The sequence below is a fragment of the Onychomys torridus genome, chromosome 14, assembly GCF_903995425.1.
Source record: "Onychomys torridus chromosome 14, mOncTor1.1, whole genome shotgun sequence".
In the NCBI taxonomy this organism is placed as follows: domain Eukaryota; kingdom Metazoa; phylum Chordata; class Mammalia; order Rodentia; family Cricetidae; genus Onychomys; species Onychomys torridus.
This window is the reverse complement of record NC_050456.1, coordinates 35,400,960-35,420,483: the sequence shown is the minus strand read 5'-3', so window position 1 is coordinate 35,420,483 and position 19,524 is coordinate 35,400,960. Positions and strand designations below refer to the sequence as shown.

Sequence of the window (19,524 nt, the reverse complement as noted above, 5' to 3'; positions counted from 1 at the left end):
GCATCGCGCACACACACACACACACACACACACACACACACACACACACACACATATACATGCACACATGCATGTATGTATGTATGTATGTGTATGTATATCTATCTATCTATCTATCTATCTATCTATTTATCTATGTAGCAATAATAATCAGAGGAAAAATAACCTATCAACTTGAGAGTAGGGAGAACATGGGAGGGGTTGTTGGGATGATATTTGGGAGGAGCTGAGGGGAGAAAAGGGGGTGATACAATTTTATTTCAATTAAAAATTAACTTTAAAAGAATAAACACAAATAATTAAACAAAGAAATGGATAAAACTAGAGTGAACAAAATAATCTGGGGTCCTCAACAACTTTAAAACATGTCAGGTTTTGCTGTGACCAAATATCTGATGCTAGTGTCTGTGTCTCAAGATTGCCTCTCTCCTGTTCTCCCTCTTTTCCTCTCCCACTCTCTCACACATACTTCTCCTCCTCTGTTGAATCACTGTGGTACCAAAATAATTTTATCCAATGAAATTATGTATATTAACAGCATAATTTTACAAATTTGAAAGACTTAGATCATATCTATAACTCTTTCTTACATTCAATTCTTTATTGTTTTTATTAAGGAATTTTTTGTTCATTTTACATACAAACCACAGATCCCTCTCTCTTCTCTCCTCCCGCCCTTCCAGTTTTCCTCACATCCCTTCCCTCCCCCCCACTCCCCCCCCCCTGTTTCCCTCCTTTGACAAGGTAAGACCTCACATTGGGGAGTTTGCAGAGCCTTGTACAGTAGTCCAAGCCCCTACTCCTGCATCAAGACTGTGTAAGGTATCTCACTATAGGTAGTGGGTTCCAAAAAGCCAGCTCATGCACCAGGGATGGATCATGATCCTACTGCTAGGGGGTCCATTAAGCAAATCAAGCTACACAACTGTCTTGCTTATGAAGAGGGCCTAGTCCAGCCTCATGGAGGCTCCACTGCTCTTGGTCTAAAGTTCATGAGTTCCCACTAGATTGGTTCCATTGTCTCTGTAGGTTTTCCCATTATGATCTTGATGTCACTTGCTCATAAAATTCCTCTGCTCTCTCTTTGACTGGACTCCTGCAGCTTGGCCTCGTGCTTGGCTGTGGATCTCTGCATCTGCCTCCATCAGTTACTGGATGAAGGCTCTATGATAACAGGAAATTCACCAATCTGATTGCCAGGGTAAGCTAGCTCAGGCACCCTCTCCACTATTGCTAGTGGTCTAAGCTGGGATCATCCTTGTGGATTTGTGGGAATTTCCCTAGCATCCAGTTTCTCCCTATTCCCATGATGTCTCCCTCTATCATGATGTCTCTTTCATTGTTCTCCCACTCCATCCCTGTTTCAGCTTGACCATCCCATTCCCTTATGTTCTCATCCCCCATCCCCTAACTCCCATTGCCCTCCCCACAATCCCATTTTGCTCATGGAGATCTTACCTATTTCCCCTTCCCAAGGTGATCCATGCATTCTCTTTTTGAGTCCTCCTTATTAGTTAGCTTTTCTGGAGCTGTGGATTGTTTCCTGGTTATCCTTTGCTTTACAATTAGTATCCACCTATGAGTGAGTACATACCAAGTTTGTCCTTCTGAGTCTGGGTTACCTTATTCAGGATATTTCCTAGTTCCATTCATTGCCTGCAAATTTCATGATGTCATTTGTTTTTTACTGCTGAGTAGTAATCCATTGTGTATATGTACCATACTTTCTTTATCCATTCTTTGGTTGAGGGGCATCTAGGCTGTTTACAGGTTCTGGCTATTACAAAAAATGCTGCTATGAACATAATAGAGCATGTGTCCTTGTGGTATGGCTGAGCATTCCTTGGGTATATGCCCTAGAGTGATATAGCTGGCTCTTGAGGAAGATTGATTCCTAGTTTTCTGAGAAACCACCATACTGATTTCCAAAGTGGCTGTACAAGTTTGCACTCCCACCAAGAGTGGAGGAGTGTTCCCCTTGCTCAGCATCCTCTCCAACATAAACTGTTGTCAGTATTTTTGATCTTAGACATTCTGACAGGTGTAATATGATACCTCAAAGTCATTTTGATTTGCATTTCCCTGATGACTAAGGATGTTGAGCAATTCCTGAAATGTCTTTTGGCCATTTGAGAATTCTCTGTTTAGCTCTGGAGCTCATTTTTGATTGGCTTGTTTGGTATTTTGATGTGTAGTTTCTCAAATTATTTATATATTTTGGAGATCAGCCCTCTGTCAAATATGAGTTTGGTGAAGATCTTTGCCCATTCTGTAGGCAGCCATTTTGTCTTATTTCTATAACTCTTTTAAATCACACTTTTTATATTCTAATACACTTAGTTTTCTGAATTGGCTTTAAACATTATATTGACGCATTTGTAAAAATTGCTGTTTAGTAACTAGGATTTCAGTGTATATTATACTAAAGACAACAATTTATTTTTTAAATAAAGTAAAAATCCTTATTACTTTACCTATAGATATTAAAATGTAAATGAAAATAGAATCCTAGACTTTTTAGTGCAAAAATCGCCATCATTACAGCCTTTACAGATAAGATAATTAATAAACTGGTTGGCTATGAATTTTACACTTACTTCCTGTTGTTTTCCATACACATACCAAGATTTGAACAAATATTCACTATTTCTTTTAGTTTAGTAATCTCTAGGTAACATTTTTGTTGCTTTTATATTGCAGAAGAAATATGATTATATTCAACCTGCTATTTTATGTTGTGAAAATCTTTTTAAAGACAGCTTAATGTCATTATAGTATGATTTTAGAATATAGTGTGTAAAAGTAATATTGCTAAGGATTGTATTATAAAATTCAAGTTTGAAAATTCCTACTTCAGTTTCTCCATATTTCAACACACCTTTCAAACATTATAGATATTTAAGTAAAATATTTCCATTAGTTGTTTCCAAACGCTAAATAAATTCCTTTAAAATACATGGGTGAGGCAAACAGTTTTCATTTTCTATCTTGTAGCACTATACAATATCAGCATGTGGCTTTTATTCAGGTTTTACATATGACAACACACAAAATTTAAGTTGAATACCAGTAGTTATTGCTAGCAAACACAGAATCTATTGGACACAGCTGTGTTTAAAAGAATGGTATTGTTTATAATGGACAATTTTAGACATTCAAATTGTTTTGACAGTCTGATAGGACTACACTCTTTGAAAAAGTTTACACATTTTGGAAAATAATTATTGATGTAAAGTGAATTCCAATTTTCAGAGTAACGAATCATTTGTAGCCCTATTAAAGCAAAGCCATTAAATAAAACAAAAATCTCTTTTAACAAACAGGTGCGTAAAATTATACATAATCTCAATAAGCCATTATGGTAATATGCCTACATTATCTAAACCAAAGAGAAAATTTTAAATAAAATAATTAAGCATGTCCCAAAAGAAATGAGAACTTCTTTAGTCCAAATAACAAAAAAAAAGTGTCTTACAAAGTTCAGAAATATATAAGCAAATTTGAAATGTTCAGTAGACACAGAGACTGAGTCATGTGTCTACTATGTATTGCCTGCAACCTGATTAGACTATTGATAAATTCCATGTACTTGATTCTAAGTGATTTACAGTCTATGGTGACAACATTAGCACTTGCAACTTTGTAGCTCAGTTGGGGACATATATTTTAATTTCCCACTAATGTGACAGAAAGGCAGCATGGTGGCTCTGAAAGCCAGTTCTTCACATGAAAAACTTCTGTGTGATGGTCTGTGGAAAACCAACCTAAAGTAACAATCTTTGTTGATGCTTGCTCAGATCAGGTGGACGAAAACAGCAGGAAGTGCCTCTGACAGATTCCAAGACTCAAGTGTCTTCAATGAGACATTGAGGATTACCAACATTCAGAGACACCAAGGTGGCCGCTATTACTGTAAAGCAGAGAATGGCTTGGGGTCCCCAGCAATAAAGTCGATCCGAGTGGATGTATACTGTAAGTAAACTTCAGTCAAATAATGTTCCGTCTGATTTGCTTCTAGGCTTAACCATGGTTTTCTGAAAATAAACAGTTTCTTTAGTTGTAAATGGAAATGTTATATGACAGTGGTAAACCTTTAAGAAATGTTTTTTGTTTTGTTTTGTTTTTTCTTAAATGTTTGCTTCTGCATGTAGGTAGGTACATAGAGACATCAGCATACAACTTCGATTATCCTTCTTCAGGTTCAGACTACAAGTGTGTGCCATCATACCTGACATTGCATCATGGGTTTTGAAGTCCCAAATCCCTGAAGCTTGCATGGCAGATCCATTTATCACCTTTCCTATTCCCTAACTTGCTCTGAGACATTTCTGAGAAGAGAAATTTTACTTCAGATTTTCATAATTTGTGACATGATACATATTCAGTACAGAATATGAAATATAACATTAGTAAGATGATAAATATTATTGGCAATACCGGTAGCCTCTTTGCATTTAGTGCATAAACTTTTCATGTGTACATGTGTGGTACTTTGAATGTAATTGGCTCCCATAAGCTCATTGGGAGTAGCACTATTAGGAAGTTGGCTTTGATGGTGTAGGTATGGCTTTGTTGGAGGAAGTGTGTCACTGTGGAGGTAGGCTTTGAAGTCTCATATATGCTCAAGCCACACCCAATGTCTCAGTTCACTTCCTGTTGCCTGTGAAAGATGTAGAACTCTCTGCTAACTCTCCACCACCATGTCTGCCTATATGCTGCCATGTCTCACCATCATGATAATGGACTGAACTTCTGAACTGTAAGCCATGACAATTAAATGTTTTCCTTTATACCAGATGTTGTGGTCATGTCATGATGTCTCTTCACAGCAATAGAAACCCTAACTTAGACAACATGTAAATACATGCATGCACATCTAAATCTTTTTTTTTTTCTCTTTTTGATTCAGGGTTTCTCTGTATGTAGCCCTGGCTGTCTGGAACTTGTTCTTTATAGTTCTAACAGGCTTGCTTTGAACTCAGTGATCCACCTACCCTTGTCTCCCAAGTGCTGGAATTATAGGCTTGTGCCACCACAGTCTCCCACACATCTATATGTTAATGAACTTTATGAAGAAAAGATCTTTCCATAATGTGCTCTGACTGGCTTAATCATTTAACCTGCATACAAAGTCAACCATTCTCATTTTCAATGCATATTTTGTAAGCAAGCACAATCATGTATCCATATTGCCTTGTGAAGGATCACACATCTCTATGTACAGCAGACTGTTGTAAGTGACCATTACTGACCCTGAAAATGCAGTGCCTTCTAGAGAACATTGCTTGATTTGTTTCATTCTGTCATACTCTCCTACTTTTCCTTTTTACAACTGTGTTAGGCATCGTCTGCTCTCTTTACTCCTCTCCCCACCAAAGACATTAAGTGCCAGCATTTAGGTTTTTTTTGTTTGTTTGTTTTTTGTTTTCCCCACACAGGTTCATCTGGCACTCTCGTTGTTTTCGTGAGAAATGGCATTTATTTTTAAGTCTCTAATATTAGAATGCATTTTTCCCTCCTTAAAGTAATTCAGACATAATAACAAGTGAGGGGTTCATGTTTTCCAGCCTGTTTTCTTTTCATTCCCCTTTCCTGTTCTTTGAGCATAGTGCAGGTGTTACATAGTTAGGGAGAGGCTAGAAATTATCAATGGTCTATTCATGGAGCCTCTGCCGGGCTCGTTTATTTATGGAGACAATGAGGAAGGAAGTGACAGCAGCATTTGTGAATCATCTTCCATAGTTAAGTGCTTGTTGCCCTCTTGTGTGTGACAGAAGCCTGTGTTCCATTGTCCCGAGACATCCACTGACATGATACTGGCAGGCTCAACCTATGTGCCACACTTACCTTCTGGGTATCCAGGTTAGCCAGACCTGCACCAAACCTCCACCTAAGTTCTGTATAGTTTGAATATATTTGGAATTAAACTAAATTTGATTTAAGTGAATTAAATACTGTGTTCTTTAATTATTGTACACCATTTAATTAAATACACTGTTATTTCCTTGTATGATAGGTCATAACCTTTAAAAACAAAACTCTAGTATGTTGAATATAATTCAAAATTCTAAAATGCTCTAAAAGAGAATACATGGTTTGTCCTGCTGTGTTTGGGTGATGCTTGTCAGCTTTGTATAAACTAGGTTGATAGCAAAATGTGACTACTCCTTAAGTAGAAATTTTTAATCATTAATGTACTCTTTATTTACTTTACTTTATATGGACTAACATATTTTGCTCATAAAATTTGTCTGATTAGAGTATAAGCATCAGTCCTGCTAGGGGCTTTATATATCCTATGGTGTATACATTGTATTTTTCTAAATGAAGTCATGAAACTTCTGAAACACAGTAGCAACCAGTTTTGAATAAAGGTTTTGACTACATTGCTACCACAACGGATTTGATGGCAATAAAATCTGTGCCTTAGGGGCTTAAAAACTCATATACAAAGCAGGAAATAAGACTGGAAAAGTTTTAAAAGATTTTTTTTCTGTGACTAAGCCTTTCAATACCATCCATTGTTATTTCTTTTCACCTTGCTACTCAGAGTGGGTTGTGCCTAAGTAGTTGATGCTACACAGCTTTCTAGGAGTAGTGATGGCCCATTCCATTCCCCAGCTCCTCTGCTTTATTAAAATGCCAATCAACCTCCTGTAGCCATGTTACCTTCTTCCCTAGGACTTTCTTTGGGATTTTTTTTAGATATAATTTGAGCTTCACAAACATCTTGTTCCATATTATTTGAGTGAAATGTTACTGAGATATGTGCCATATTTAAGTTATATTATTGTTCTGTGCCTTTCTGATATATGGTCAATGAGATAGTCATCTACATTTGAGAAAATAACACTAAACTTTGGATTGTATTTACAAATGTAACAACTTATTGGGAGGAATTTCCCAGGCAATACCTCAGCTCCCAAGATAAATTCACAGTGTAAGAATCCTGGTATTTTTCCATAATTATATTTATTCATATAGCTATGAATAAATTCCCTTTTGTAGTAAATTTTACAAGTTTTTAGTGATAAAATTATATCATAGCAGAGATAACTAACCCATTTGAAAAATCTGTTTTCTGGAAACTTTTAATGCAAACCAGAGTACTTAGGTTCATATGTTTTTATTTGCTACAAGAATCTTGATAATTTATAATACTCCATCATTGTTAATAAAAACACGGTTAACATAGCAGTGTTGTTTTCTTTCCACCCTGTGTCAAAATGCCTGATGCCTGACATGAACAGTTTTTATGAGGAAAGGTTTTTGTTTTACTCACATCTTCAGAAGTTTCAGCCCATGGTTGCATGGCCTCTTCAGGTTAGGCAGAACTTTGTCATGTCCTCATGTAGAGCAGAGTAGTCTCTTCTCCTCATGGAAGTAAACAAGCAAAAATTCAGAGTGTAGTGATGCGGTTTGATAGAAATGTTTCTTCCATTCAGAGAGATGGAACTTTTGTGGGACCTCACAGCAGACTTAATGATGTGCCTTGATGTCACTTAAGACTTGGCATGCTACCTACTGTGCAACTAGGCTCTTTCAGATTAACCAGCCTTAAAAAGAGCAGGGCACATACCGTGTTTGTCATTCTGAGTCTGGGTTACCTCACTCAGGATGATTTTTTCTAGATCTATCCATTTGCTTGCAAACCTCATGAGGTCATTGTTTTTCTCTGCTGAGTAGTACTCCATTGTGTATATGTACCATGTTTTCTTTATCCATTCTTCAGTTGAAGGGCATCTAGGGTATTTCCAGGTTCTGGCTATTACAAACAATGCTGATATGAACATAGCTGAGCAAATGCCCTTGTGGTATGATTGAGCATTCCTTGGGTATATGCCCAAGAGTGCTATAGCTGGGTCTTGGGGGAGATGGATTCCCAATTTTCTAAGGAAGCGCCATATTGATTTCCAAAGTGGCTGTACAAGCTTGCATTCCCACCAGCAGTGGAGGAGAGTTCCCCTTGCTCCACATCCTCTCCAGCATAAGCTGTCTTCTGTGCTTTTGATCTTAGTCATTCTGACAGGTGTAAGGTAGTATCTCAGAGTCATTTTGATTTGCATTTCCCGGATAATTAGGGATATTGAGCAATTCCTTAAATGTCTTTCAGCCATTTGAAATTCCTCTGTGGAGAATTCTCTGTTTAGTTCTATAGCCCATTTCTTAATTGGACTGTTGGGCATTTTGATGTCTAATTTCTTGAGTTCTTTATATATTCTGGATATCAGCACGGTATGTACTCACTCATAGGAGGATACTAGATATAAAACAAAGATGACTAGACTGCTACTCACAACTCCAGGGAGGCTACCTAGAAAACGGGACCCTAGGAAAGACCCAGGGATCACCCAATGACAGAGAAATGGATGAGATCTACATGAACAACCTGGACAACAATGGGAGTAATGAAGGGCAAGGTTCGAGGGAAAGAAAGCTTAGGGGAGCAGGAGATCCCAGCCGGATCAAGAACAGAAAGGGAGAATGAGGAATAACAGACCATGATAAATGAAGACCACATGAGAACAGGAATAGGCAGAGTGCTGGAGAGGTTCCCAGAAATCCACAATGATATATCCTCTGTAGTCTGCTGGCAATGGTCGAGAGAAAGCCTGATCTGACCTAGTCTGGTGATCAGATGACTAAACACCCTAACAGTCTTCTTGGAACTCTCATCCAATAACTGATGGAAGTAGATGCAGAGATCCTCAGCCAGGCCCCAGGTGGAGCTCCAGGTGTCCAACTGTCGAGAAAGAGGAGGGTTTGCAAGAGTGTGAATTGTTGAATCCAAGATTGCAAAAAGCACAGGGACAAATAGCCAAACAAATGGAAGCACATGAATTATGAACCAAAGGCTGTGGAGCCCCCAGCTGGATCAGGCCCTCTGGATAAGTGAGACAATTGAATAGCTTGATCTGTTTGGGAGGCACCCAGTCTTTGGGACCAGGACCTGTCCTTAGTGCATGAGCTGGCTGTTTGAAACCTTGGGCTTACACAGGGACACTTTGCTCAGTCTGGAAGGAGGTGACAGGACCTGCCTGTACTGAATCCACCAGGTTTAAATGAATCCCCAGGGGTGCCTTGATCCTGGAGGACATGGGAATGGAGGGGGGTGGGGGAAGGTGGGGGTGGGGGCAGAAGGGGGGAGGACAGGGGAACCCATGGCTGATGTATAAAATTTAAAACACATATTAATAAAGAAAAAAATAAGAAGAAGAAAAAAAAGAGCAGGGCAATACCCTTAATTTTCTCTATATGGATGGTTAGAACTCCACAGGCTCATATATTTGAATGCTACATTTACAGTTGGTAGAACTGTTGTAGGAAGAATTGGAGGGTTTGGCCTTGGGGGAGGTGTGTCACGAGGGGTGGCTTTGAGGTTTCAAAAGCTCACACAAAGCTTAGTTTCTTACTCTCTGTCTCCAACTTGTAAGAATAAGATGTAAACCCTCAGCTACCACCCCAATCCATGTTTTCCTGCTTGCAGGCTTGCTATCTGCTGTGATGGTCAGGGACTGACCCTCTGACACTGTAAGCAACCCCCTAATTAAATGTTTTCATTTATAAGTTGTCTTTGTCATGGTGTCTCTTCACATCAACAGAAAAGTAACTAAGACAGCATATAACTTTTACAACCTAAGTTAATATATAGCTTTAATATTAAACTATGTACTTTCATCCCTGACCCTGAATAATATATATGAGTATGTGTGTGTTGTGATAATCATTTACTGAAAATAGCCAAAAGGTTGAAAACAGTCTTATGCAATAAATATCCAGCATAAATGTGAGCAAAATGGATACAGCTAATAATGTCTGTCTGCAGTGTTGTTTACTACTTTGGATCAGTAGAGGTCAGTAAGGTGATATCCCCCTTGTAAAACTCTGTTAAAGATGTCTAGAAAGAATCCCTCACCTCCTTCCCATGCCATGTGTTCTGTGTTTCTCAGTATACAGAACACAGTGCTTTGTTAGGAACCAGGATGAATAGATACACTAGATTCAGACAGGAGACTGGCAGACATCAGACATTCGACAGGTAGAAGAGTAGAGAATTCAAAATTGGTTTTGCTCTTACTCAAATTAAGCCAAGAAGAAGTGCTGTGTTTATATTCCTTAATGCATCATGGATACATTTTAGTCTCTCTGAGGTTATCTTTAATGTGGTCACTGACACAAGAGAGAAGTAGCAGCCTGGAACAAGATCCCCACAAGGACTCATTAGAGAGTCCCCCACACACCAAGGCAAACTTCTCCTAATGTTTTCAGATGGGACTACTAGCTGAATACCATGCTTCAGTAACAAGTACTTAAGGTGGGCTTTACATTCAAATTATAACAAAGAGCTTACCTGGTGCTTTGTAAAAGATTTTATATCTCTCACTATAAGCTTAAAATATGGTAATCATAGTACATACAAAATAGACTACAGGAAATGTGGGAGCAGTTAACAGAAGGCACAAACAAGCTGCAGGGAAGGAGATGGAATCGGAACATGCTGCAAGGTTCAACAGTGAAGAATGCTTGCATAGATACCATGACATCAGAACCTGATCTGACAAAAGGTGTGATGTAATAGGTGGAGAATATGTGAGGAAGAGAATATGAGAATGAAATAATTCTTTTCCATGGAAAGAAATAAGTAACCCAATGTGAAAGAAGAAAAATAAAACTAGAAAAACAGTGAAAAACAGTACAGCGGAAACAAATGTGAATAGATTGCCCTAGTAAAGGGCACCACTGAGCATTAAAAAGCAGCCAGGCTGTCAGGGAGTGGTGGCACATGACTTTAATCCCATCCTAGTTTATACAGCAAGTCCGGGATATCACAGTGCAAACTACGAAACATAGCTGAAATGATCTCCTGTTAGCTTGGTGTTTCTGTGGGACAACTCACAGTAGGAGGAGGAGTGTTTCTGACTCTCTTGCCTGCTCTTGGGAGCCTTTTCCTCCACTGGGCTGTCTCCCAGCAACCAGTACGAGGGTTTGTGCCTAGACCTGTTGTAAGTTTAGAAACTATGTTTGATTGATATCCTTGGGAAGACTGCTCTTTTCTGAAGGGATACCAAGGATGAATATTTAACCTTGGACATCCCTGGTTCTCATCCCAAAATTCCAAACTAATTTATCCCAAATCTTCAGACAACCTTCTGTAGATTGTAAAAGACTAGTTTTCTTCTTATACTTTTAATAAGTGGTGAGGATTGTTGGTATTTGATACTTGAAAATAGAAAATATTGACCTTGAAAGAGCTTATTTTTAAAAGTTGGAAAAATTATTATCATAATGTTGTGCCAACATTGCCTAAACTGTTATCTGTGTTTTACTTATGAGATATCTGCGGGGTCACGGCATAACAGCATTAGATTATGTAAGGCTAAAAAATGTGTTTATTAATTATGTTGTACCTTTAGTAAATTTCATCTATTTAAAGAGACAAAAAGTTTATGATTTTGTTTAAGTGGATTATAGCAGCTAAGTAAAAAGTATAATGACATCAGTTCACACAACATTAAATAGTGACAGTGTGCCATTGTCACAGAAAATAGATTGGCAGGTGAGATAGGTTAGTAAGGCTTCTTAGCGTGAAGGAAGTAGTTTGAGAGCTATTGCTTTCAGGCATTTCTGCATGCTTTACTAAGTTTGTGTCCTGAATGCTCTTTTCACCAGTGTTCATGTAGCAAACAGCCCTGGACAGTAGAGACACAGCTTTCCTTAGGAAAAGAGGGGGCTGGTTTCATTCGGGGCTTTTGTTAAACAAGGAATTTGCAAAGCTCAGTGTTATAAAAGTACTGTGTGCAAAGAGCACACCTGGGGTACTCGGGGTACACATCATCTTGCCATCCTAGAAGTTGAGGAACATAGCCTATAAAAGCGTGAAGCTGGCATTTACATCTGAGACCTCATTAATAATGCCTTGGCCTTATGCCCAGAAGACCCTTGTCCTCAAGCATCCGTGAAAGTATGATCTATTAGTATTATCTAGCCAACAGGTAGATAAAATATCAGAGTTCTCACAGTTCCTGACCTAAAAAACATTAAAATAAGTAAAAATTGTTTAAATAAGTAAAGGAGAAAGCCAAACCTATTATTGAATGAATGGATTTTCTTACTAAAGACATAAAATAGAGAGTTACAGAATAGCATTCAGGGGAATACTTGATTAAGCTGTTGAGTTTTAGAAGGAATGAGGGATTAATTTGAAAGACTGGTTGTTAAATGTGTTGAACTATTACTGATGATGCCTTAGACCCAATGAATGACGAACTGCTGGACACTGTAGAAAAAGAAATTGTAGTGTTAGGACTGCAGACTTGCTGAGTAGAGTTCTTCATACTAACACATTGCCTCCTTTGTTATAAAAAGCAATTTCATTTATTATGCATCTAAGTTCCCTATGGAGAAAGAAGGGGCACAGTCTATACAGGACATGAGGTTCTGGATTTTTGATGCTCTCATCTTCAAATGTCTGTCATTTGAAGGATCTTGAGGATATTTAAACAGTTTTCTAAGACTGTGATCATGTAATACTTTTACTTATTTCCAGCCATGACCATGTTACTCACAGGGTAATAGAGGTCATACAACTTGAAAGGTTAGGGTTTGATTAAAACGTATTCTTAATTCAAAAAGAAATTGGATTTGGAGGTATTAGCCTAATAATTCTTCATGTGTGCAGACACTGTTCACAAGTGAGACAAATCTTTTCCAGTATTCATTAAACATTTGCAAGCATTTTTATTTCAAATATCTCCTTCAATCTCATTTCACTTACATAAATTGTTGTATTTCATTACATTTAGACCAGGACACTTTTCTTTCAGGAAGTGTCCATGAGGTTTATTATGTATTACATTTATACCCAAGAAATTAATCAGAGTTGCAAACATGCTATCAATTTATTCCATAAACAAAACTTACCTGTGTTAGAATTATAAACTGTATGATTTAAAATGATGACAATGAATTGCTGTTACTTTTAACTTTATGGAACTCATCACCATGACCTTTGGACCAAAAAGTTTAGAAAAAGAGCTGGAAAAACTGATGTGAATCCTGAAGGCTCCCCACTGTCAGGAGGACCACAGACCCCAGGTAAATCCCATCAAGCATCATTTTCTCTTCCACCACCTTTATTCTTAAACGATACTCTAGGGTTAGGAAGTCCACAGAGTATGTGATATGGTAATTATAGTGTCTACTGAAATGGCTGGTTCTCATGGTAATCACCCTATTAATAAAATTCAAGGCAGGATTTTGCAATTTTAGGTATGTCACATGTGAAAGAAAACTGTTTTCTTGGCAGTGTTATTTACTGGTAAGGTCTTCACTAACACAATTTCTAGACAGCCTTAATAAAAGGCCTTAGAAACAGGCAAATAAACAGACAAGTAATGCTTTCAACGTGGGTTGTTTAAATATACCATGGTCATTTTGTGCCGAGCTTAATTTTCCATGATAGAGTCCTAGAGTATCCATGGCCATCAGACCACCAATCTAGTGGCTTGTGAGTGAATTCATAGTCTTATCCCCCCTCCCCCACCAAAGAAAAAAAGGAAGAGAATGTAGATTTATTAGGAGAAAAATGAGAATTCCCAGGAATGGGAGGGACTTTAAGGAAGGACTAACCAACCCCCAAGTTGATTTTTGTGAATCTTATGAAGAGAATTTGATGGAGACTAAAGTCATCTTTATTGAAACTGATTGTTTGAGCATGTCAGTAAACAAATAAGGATTCTACACCCTATTCATTTCCATCCGCCAAACCTGAGGGTCACCCTCCTTTGTAGGAGGGATTCTGTGTTCTGTGTGACCAACTCATGATCCACCTTGGACTCGCCCTTGCTCTTTGAAGGGAGTTATCTCTTGTGTAGACGAATTTCTAAATGGTCTTATTAATAGAAAACACAGAGCCAGATAGAGGGGTGAAAACCTGAGAGAGATCAGAGGAACAGGAGGAACAGCCACATAACTTCTCCTCACCAACACCCAGCTTCCAAAAGAGCAAGTTACTTCCTGTTTACCCATGCCTAGATGCCTTGCTGTTCTGCCATCTGATTTGCTCTCTCTGTCCAGCTACATCACTTCCTCTTCCTGCCCATCTCGGTTAATTCTTGTCCGTTTGTTCAGACCTCCAGACTTCCATGGTTAACTAGTGTTGGAATTTAAGGTGTGTACCACCATGCCTGACTCTGTTTCCAGTGTGGTTTTGATCTCACAGAAATCCAAACAGATCCCTGCCTCCCAAGTGATGAGATTAAATACATGTGCTACCATTGCCTGACTTCTGTGTTTACTTATAATTGTTGGCTTTTCCCTCTGATCTCCAGGCAAGTTTTATTAATTAAATAAAGCACAAACAAAATATCACCACACTCTTGTCTCAATGCCAAGCCTTTCTATGGCTTCTTATACAAAAGACATGAAGGCAGAGTTGCCTTTGGATCTGGTGAGCCCTCTCTTAATGAAGCTGATTATATTAAATTCATTATAAGTCAGAAGTAGGCACTTGAGAGGTATTACCATAACACCAATTTGACTGTTTCCAAAATAGCAACCAGAATTTCTCTCTGGTGCTCTGTACTTGACCTTGCTGCCTTCAGGCTCTCTGCTCACTCCACCTGATTCTAGAAATCCCACATAGTCTATGATGTACTTCAATGTAGGCACTGGAAGCCACATCCAAATAGAATCTGTCCATTGCCAATGTTATTGAAGACTTGCTGTATTTAAATACTCTGCTAGGTTTGCAGGGAGAGAAAGCCAACTTGCAAGCCCTTTGCCCTAAAAAAAGTTTATAATGAGCTGAAGAGTTGAAAAATGCACACATGAGGAACTTAGCTAGAGTTTAGTTTAGTAAGAATAAAAAAAATTTGCATATTGAAAGTACTAACCCCCAAATTATATAAAAGGTGACATTAAGTCCTATTAAGTATATTAAAGAACATAAAACTAATAACTTTATGATGTGAGGTTATGTTTACTTTCTTTGTTATTAGTGGATAAAATCTATTCAATACTGAGCAACTCTAGGAAGTGAAAATTTATATGCTTTACACAAAGACTGAAGGCTATTAGCACTTAAATCTATGTTTATTCTGTTGTTTTTCTTTGTCCACCTTTTTCATAACGGTTTTCCAAGTCCTGACTTAATTATGAAAAGGTATTATTGATAATTATAGACAGCTAAAGCTTTTGATTAAACTAATCAGCAGGCTCTTAAAATTACAGCTCACAGGCTGTGTGGGACTCTGTAGTTGAAGGTTAAATGGCTAGCAGATGCTCCTGCTGAGACAGCCAGAGATTCCAGATTGGCATCCAGCATTCCGGTCTCTAGTCAGCTCATGAGTGCTCTGAATGTAGCTCTGCCCTGAGGCCCAAACCTGCTGCTTGTCAAGCCTGAGCTGCATGCACACTTTACTACAAAAATAAAATATAGGAGGAATATTACATGTAAACAAACATGCAGTTGTAAAACAGTTCACATTTTTCAAATGTATGTGCTTAGCGTGATTCTTTTCACATACATGAAAAAATCGAGTAGCTTCTGAACTACACAGTTGTGCTTAATGTGATTCTTTTCACATATGTAAAAAAAAATCTGGTAACCTCTGAGTTACACAAAAGGGAAAGTAGAAGTAAATTATAGCATGCATATTTATATATTTAATACTGGGAGCTATCCTGCGGCAGGCTCTTCAGTGCAGAGGATATTATGCTATCTGATTCAAAATCGTCAGAGTCCCAAACAAACTTGGCAACCTTTGCTTCCACAGTCTGGCAATACCATTGTTACAAGGGTGTTATGCCCAGATCACAGTTACCCCCAAAAGACCACCACAAAGACCGAATCCCAAATGTAAAAGCAAAGAGCCTTTATTTCAAGCTCTGGGACTCAGTCCCTCTGTTTGTATGACACAGTGGTGAGAGCAGAGACCCCCGAGCTCAGGTGGGGCAGAGTTTTTATCATAGCAGAGTTTGGGATGAGGGGATTTCCAGGGTTCAGGACCCTGATTGACTGACAATTGTCTAGGAGTATCTAAAACAAAAAATAGGTGTGTTCTAGACTCAAGGACATCAGGCCACCTATCTAATGGTTGCAGTGTTTGGGATGTCAGGTACTTCCTCACCCCTGGGTGGATCCCTGGGTGGTATCAGCTTAACACCCTGGATCTGGGTGTTGTCTGCCAGTAAGCCTGTCACAGAAGCTGTGTCTAGGCCCCTAAACCTGTCATGGCTGCTGTGTGGTCAAGATGTTTTGGGGCCCCTCCACAAAGGGAAATTGTAATTTCCCTTTGAATTTGTAGTTGCCTTAATAAAAGCTTTGAAAAAGACCCAAAGGAAGCTGCAGGACATTTTTTTTTTTAATTAAGAAAAAATTTTTATTCATTTTACATACCAAAATCCCCCTCTTCCCTCATCCCGCCCCTCCAGCCTCCCCCACCCAACCCACCCTAATTCCCTCCTACATAAAGGTAAGGCCTCCCATGGGGAAGTACATTTAGGATATTTTATTAGGACTTGAGAGAATAACAGACTATAAATTTTGGCAACTGCTAGGAAAGAGGGAGATGGGAAAGAGATAACTCAAAACCATGCCATTTGAGTTAGAATCCAAGAAATTTGGCAGGTTCACCAATGGAAGTTGGCAAACAGCTGAATAGTGGAAGGGGAGGGATTCAGGGAAAGAGTGAGAAGGGCCAGACAGAGTGTCAGGGATAGTGTTTGCACACTTTGGTAAATTTTCAAATGTAAAACAAAGAAGAAATAGGGACAGTTATACTTTTTAGAACTCAGAAAAGCAGACAGGCTAAGCGGTGATGCATGATGGGAGTTCTGGAGGCAATAGTACCTAGGGAGGGGTAGTATTTCAGTGGGTCATGCCTTCAATAAGGGTCAGAGTTGTTATAGTATTTTGACCAGGAAGCCTAAGGAGGGGAAGTTGTGATCTTCTTCTTTCTAATGTTACCAGAGAAGGGGAAAGTGGTTTCCAAAACTGACTTCAAGGGATGGGTACATCCTCAATGGCCTCAGAGGCTTCTAATCCCTGGGTAGCAGACTAATACCAGCCATCCAATCAAATCAAAGCATTTAAAATAATAGTTGTTGACTAGTTTCATAAGATGTAGAAGAAAATTCTTCATAGCAAATTCATATGCAAAATAAGAAGTTCCTTAAGACTGAAATGATGTCCACCTACAACTTTGAGGTTAAAAGTATATTTTGTTCTTTTAATTAATGAGTGAAAAGTATTTCCAACAATAGCGATGACTTCTGACATCACCCATTGATATTTCATACTCATTAATACTTATGAAGTGTGTGAGCTCATGAAACATAGGACAGGAATGAAGAATGCTGAAGATGTTGTAGAACATTATTTTAAGGTGTGATACTTTTGTTTATGTTGCATTTGTTTAACTCTGTGAAGCTGTTACTATGACTGTCTAAAATACTTAATGGTCTAATAAAGATCTGAACAGCCAATAGGAAAGATAGGCAGGGCTGCCAGGCAGAGAGAATATATAGAAGGAGAAATCTGGGAGGAAAGACAAAAGAAGTAGCCAGAGAAGGAGGAGAACTTCAGGGACCAGCCACCCAGCTACACAGCAAGCCATAGAGTAAGAGTAAGATTTAGAGATGTAAGAGAATGGGAAAAGCCCAGAGGCAAAAGGTAGATGGGATACTTTAAAGTTAAGGCAAGCTGGCAAGAACCAAGCCAACCTAAGGCTGGGCAGTCATAATTAAGAATAAGCCTCCTCCATGTGTGAATTATTTGGGAGCTGGGTGGTGGGCCCCCCAAAGAGTAAAGAGTAAAAATACCCAACAACATGAAGAATCTGAAAATAACTGTATTTTCAATCTCTTAAATGCTACATGAAACAGAAATAGCTACATCCCACCTGAAGACATTGCAATGATTTTTTTTAATTGATGATCCTGAGTTTGTCACCAGCCTCAGAATATAAAAATCCAAGTGTCTTGTGGCAACTCTGAGGCATACATGTAGTCCAGGCACCTGCATGGTTGTGAATGAAATAAATTAATGGCTTGGTTTAATTTTAAGCATTTTGAAATGTCCATTCCTTTGGATTACATTCTAAATGCAGAAGGAAACATACAAAGAGTATACTTACTTCCAGTTATCAGAAAGAGCTGAAGTAGAGGCATTCCACTTTCCGATACCACTTCCTGTTTCAGTCTCCTTCTAGTCCCTGGATGTTAACTGCCTGGTTCCTGAATAAACCTCCTACACATACTAGACATGTCTTCCAATAAAACTTATCATCTTAAATTTCTTCAATCCCTACCAGTGACTCTCACTCAAATTCTGTGTTCAGCAGTGCCCTTGAATCTAACCTACATTTTGTTTAATGAAAGTATTGGCTTCTCTACTGATTTCTTTCCTCTGCTGCTCTATGACTCCTTACTCTCCCAAGGAAAGTCCTTCACACCTTATTTCTTGATCCACATGTTGCTGGTGACCTGGTCCTTGTGCGCTGGATGAAGGCTTGGCTGGCTGCTGCCTCCCGCCTGCTCCCGTTGTGACTTTCTCTGTATGTCACTCACTGGGCCAGCAACTCAGTGCTTTCCTACACTTCACATCCTGAGTTCATCCTGAGTCATGGCAAAGGTGAAACAAGACAAATGAACTCAACAGCTGAGTTTCTGTCACTCAAAGTGGTGTAGATATGAAAATAATTTCCTCGTTCTTTTTTTTATTAGAAGTTCTTAAATTTCATAATCATATAGACAGTGCTGTGGAATTAGATATAATTTTATTATATAGTACAATTAATATATATTAAATATAATTATGTATATAATTAATATAATATCATATATTATAAATTGTATACATGACATTATGGATACACACATACATATGGACTCACCATAATTATGAATGAATCATACCTATAGGTTTATTTTTATGAGTATTCTATAAACTCTCAGAGATCAGGAACCATGTTATGACATCATCTAGTATAAAAACTCAGTGATGAATTTGAAGAGACTACAAAAGACCATATTAATGGAATAATTAATCAATTATTGAAAACATACGTGAAAGTAAATTAGCCTTCTTGCTATCTTTATCTGAACTTATATTTAAGAATTTGTCTTGATTCTACTGTAGAACTATGGTTTCTCTTTTGTGACTTTTCAATCCAAAGAGACAACTATATATTTCAAACTTAAAAAACTGTGATTTCCCCATTCCCTATGTAACATTGTCACATAAATAATAATATAGATTTTTTGCATGTCAGGAAATAGTCTCTATAGAAATAAATCAGGAAACTAGCTGAATTATTTCCAGAGTAGAAATGGTTAAGTAAAATTGTGTCAAAAAGGTAATCTAATCAAAGAATCGATCTAGCTATTACTACCTTTATGATATGAGGCAAATTGCAAAGCTCCTTAATAAAGGATAGTAATGATATCTAATCTATGGATTTGTATTATCTAAATCAACACAATTATGTTTATGAACATTAAGCATGTGTTTGCTTAAAAAAA

The 19,524-nt window shown here is 38.1% G+C and overlaps 1 protein-coding gene across 3 annotated transcripts in view; it reads left to right on the top strand.

Annotated features, from left to right (window-relative positions):
* Positions 1-19,524, top strand: part of Mdga2 (MAM domain containing glycosylphosphatidylinositol anchor 2) — an 818,335-nt gene that overhangs the window by 425,683 nt on the left and 373,128 nt on the right. For all 3 annotated transcript variants that reach the window (XR_004946565.1, XR_004946564.1, XM_036206646.1), the window contains exon 3: positions 3,798-3,972. Coding sequence is in view for 1 of the 3 variants with exons in the window: in XM_036206646.1 (XP_036062539.1) it covers positions 3,798-3,972 (175 nt within the window). In the remaining 2 variants the exon portion in view is untranslated. The remainder of the gene's footprint in view (positions 1-3,797; positions 3,973-19,524) is intronic.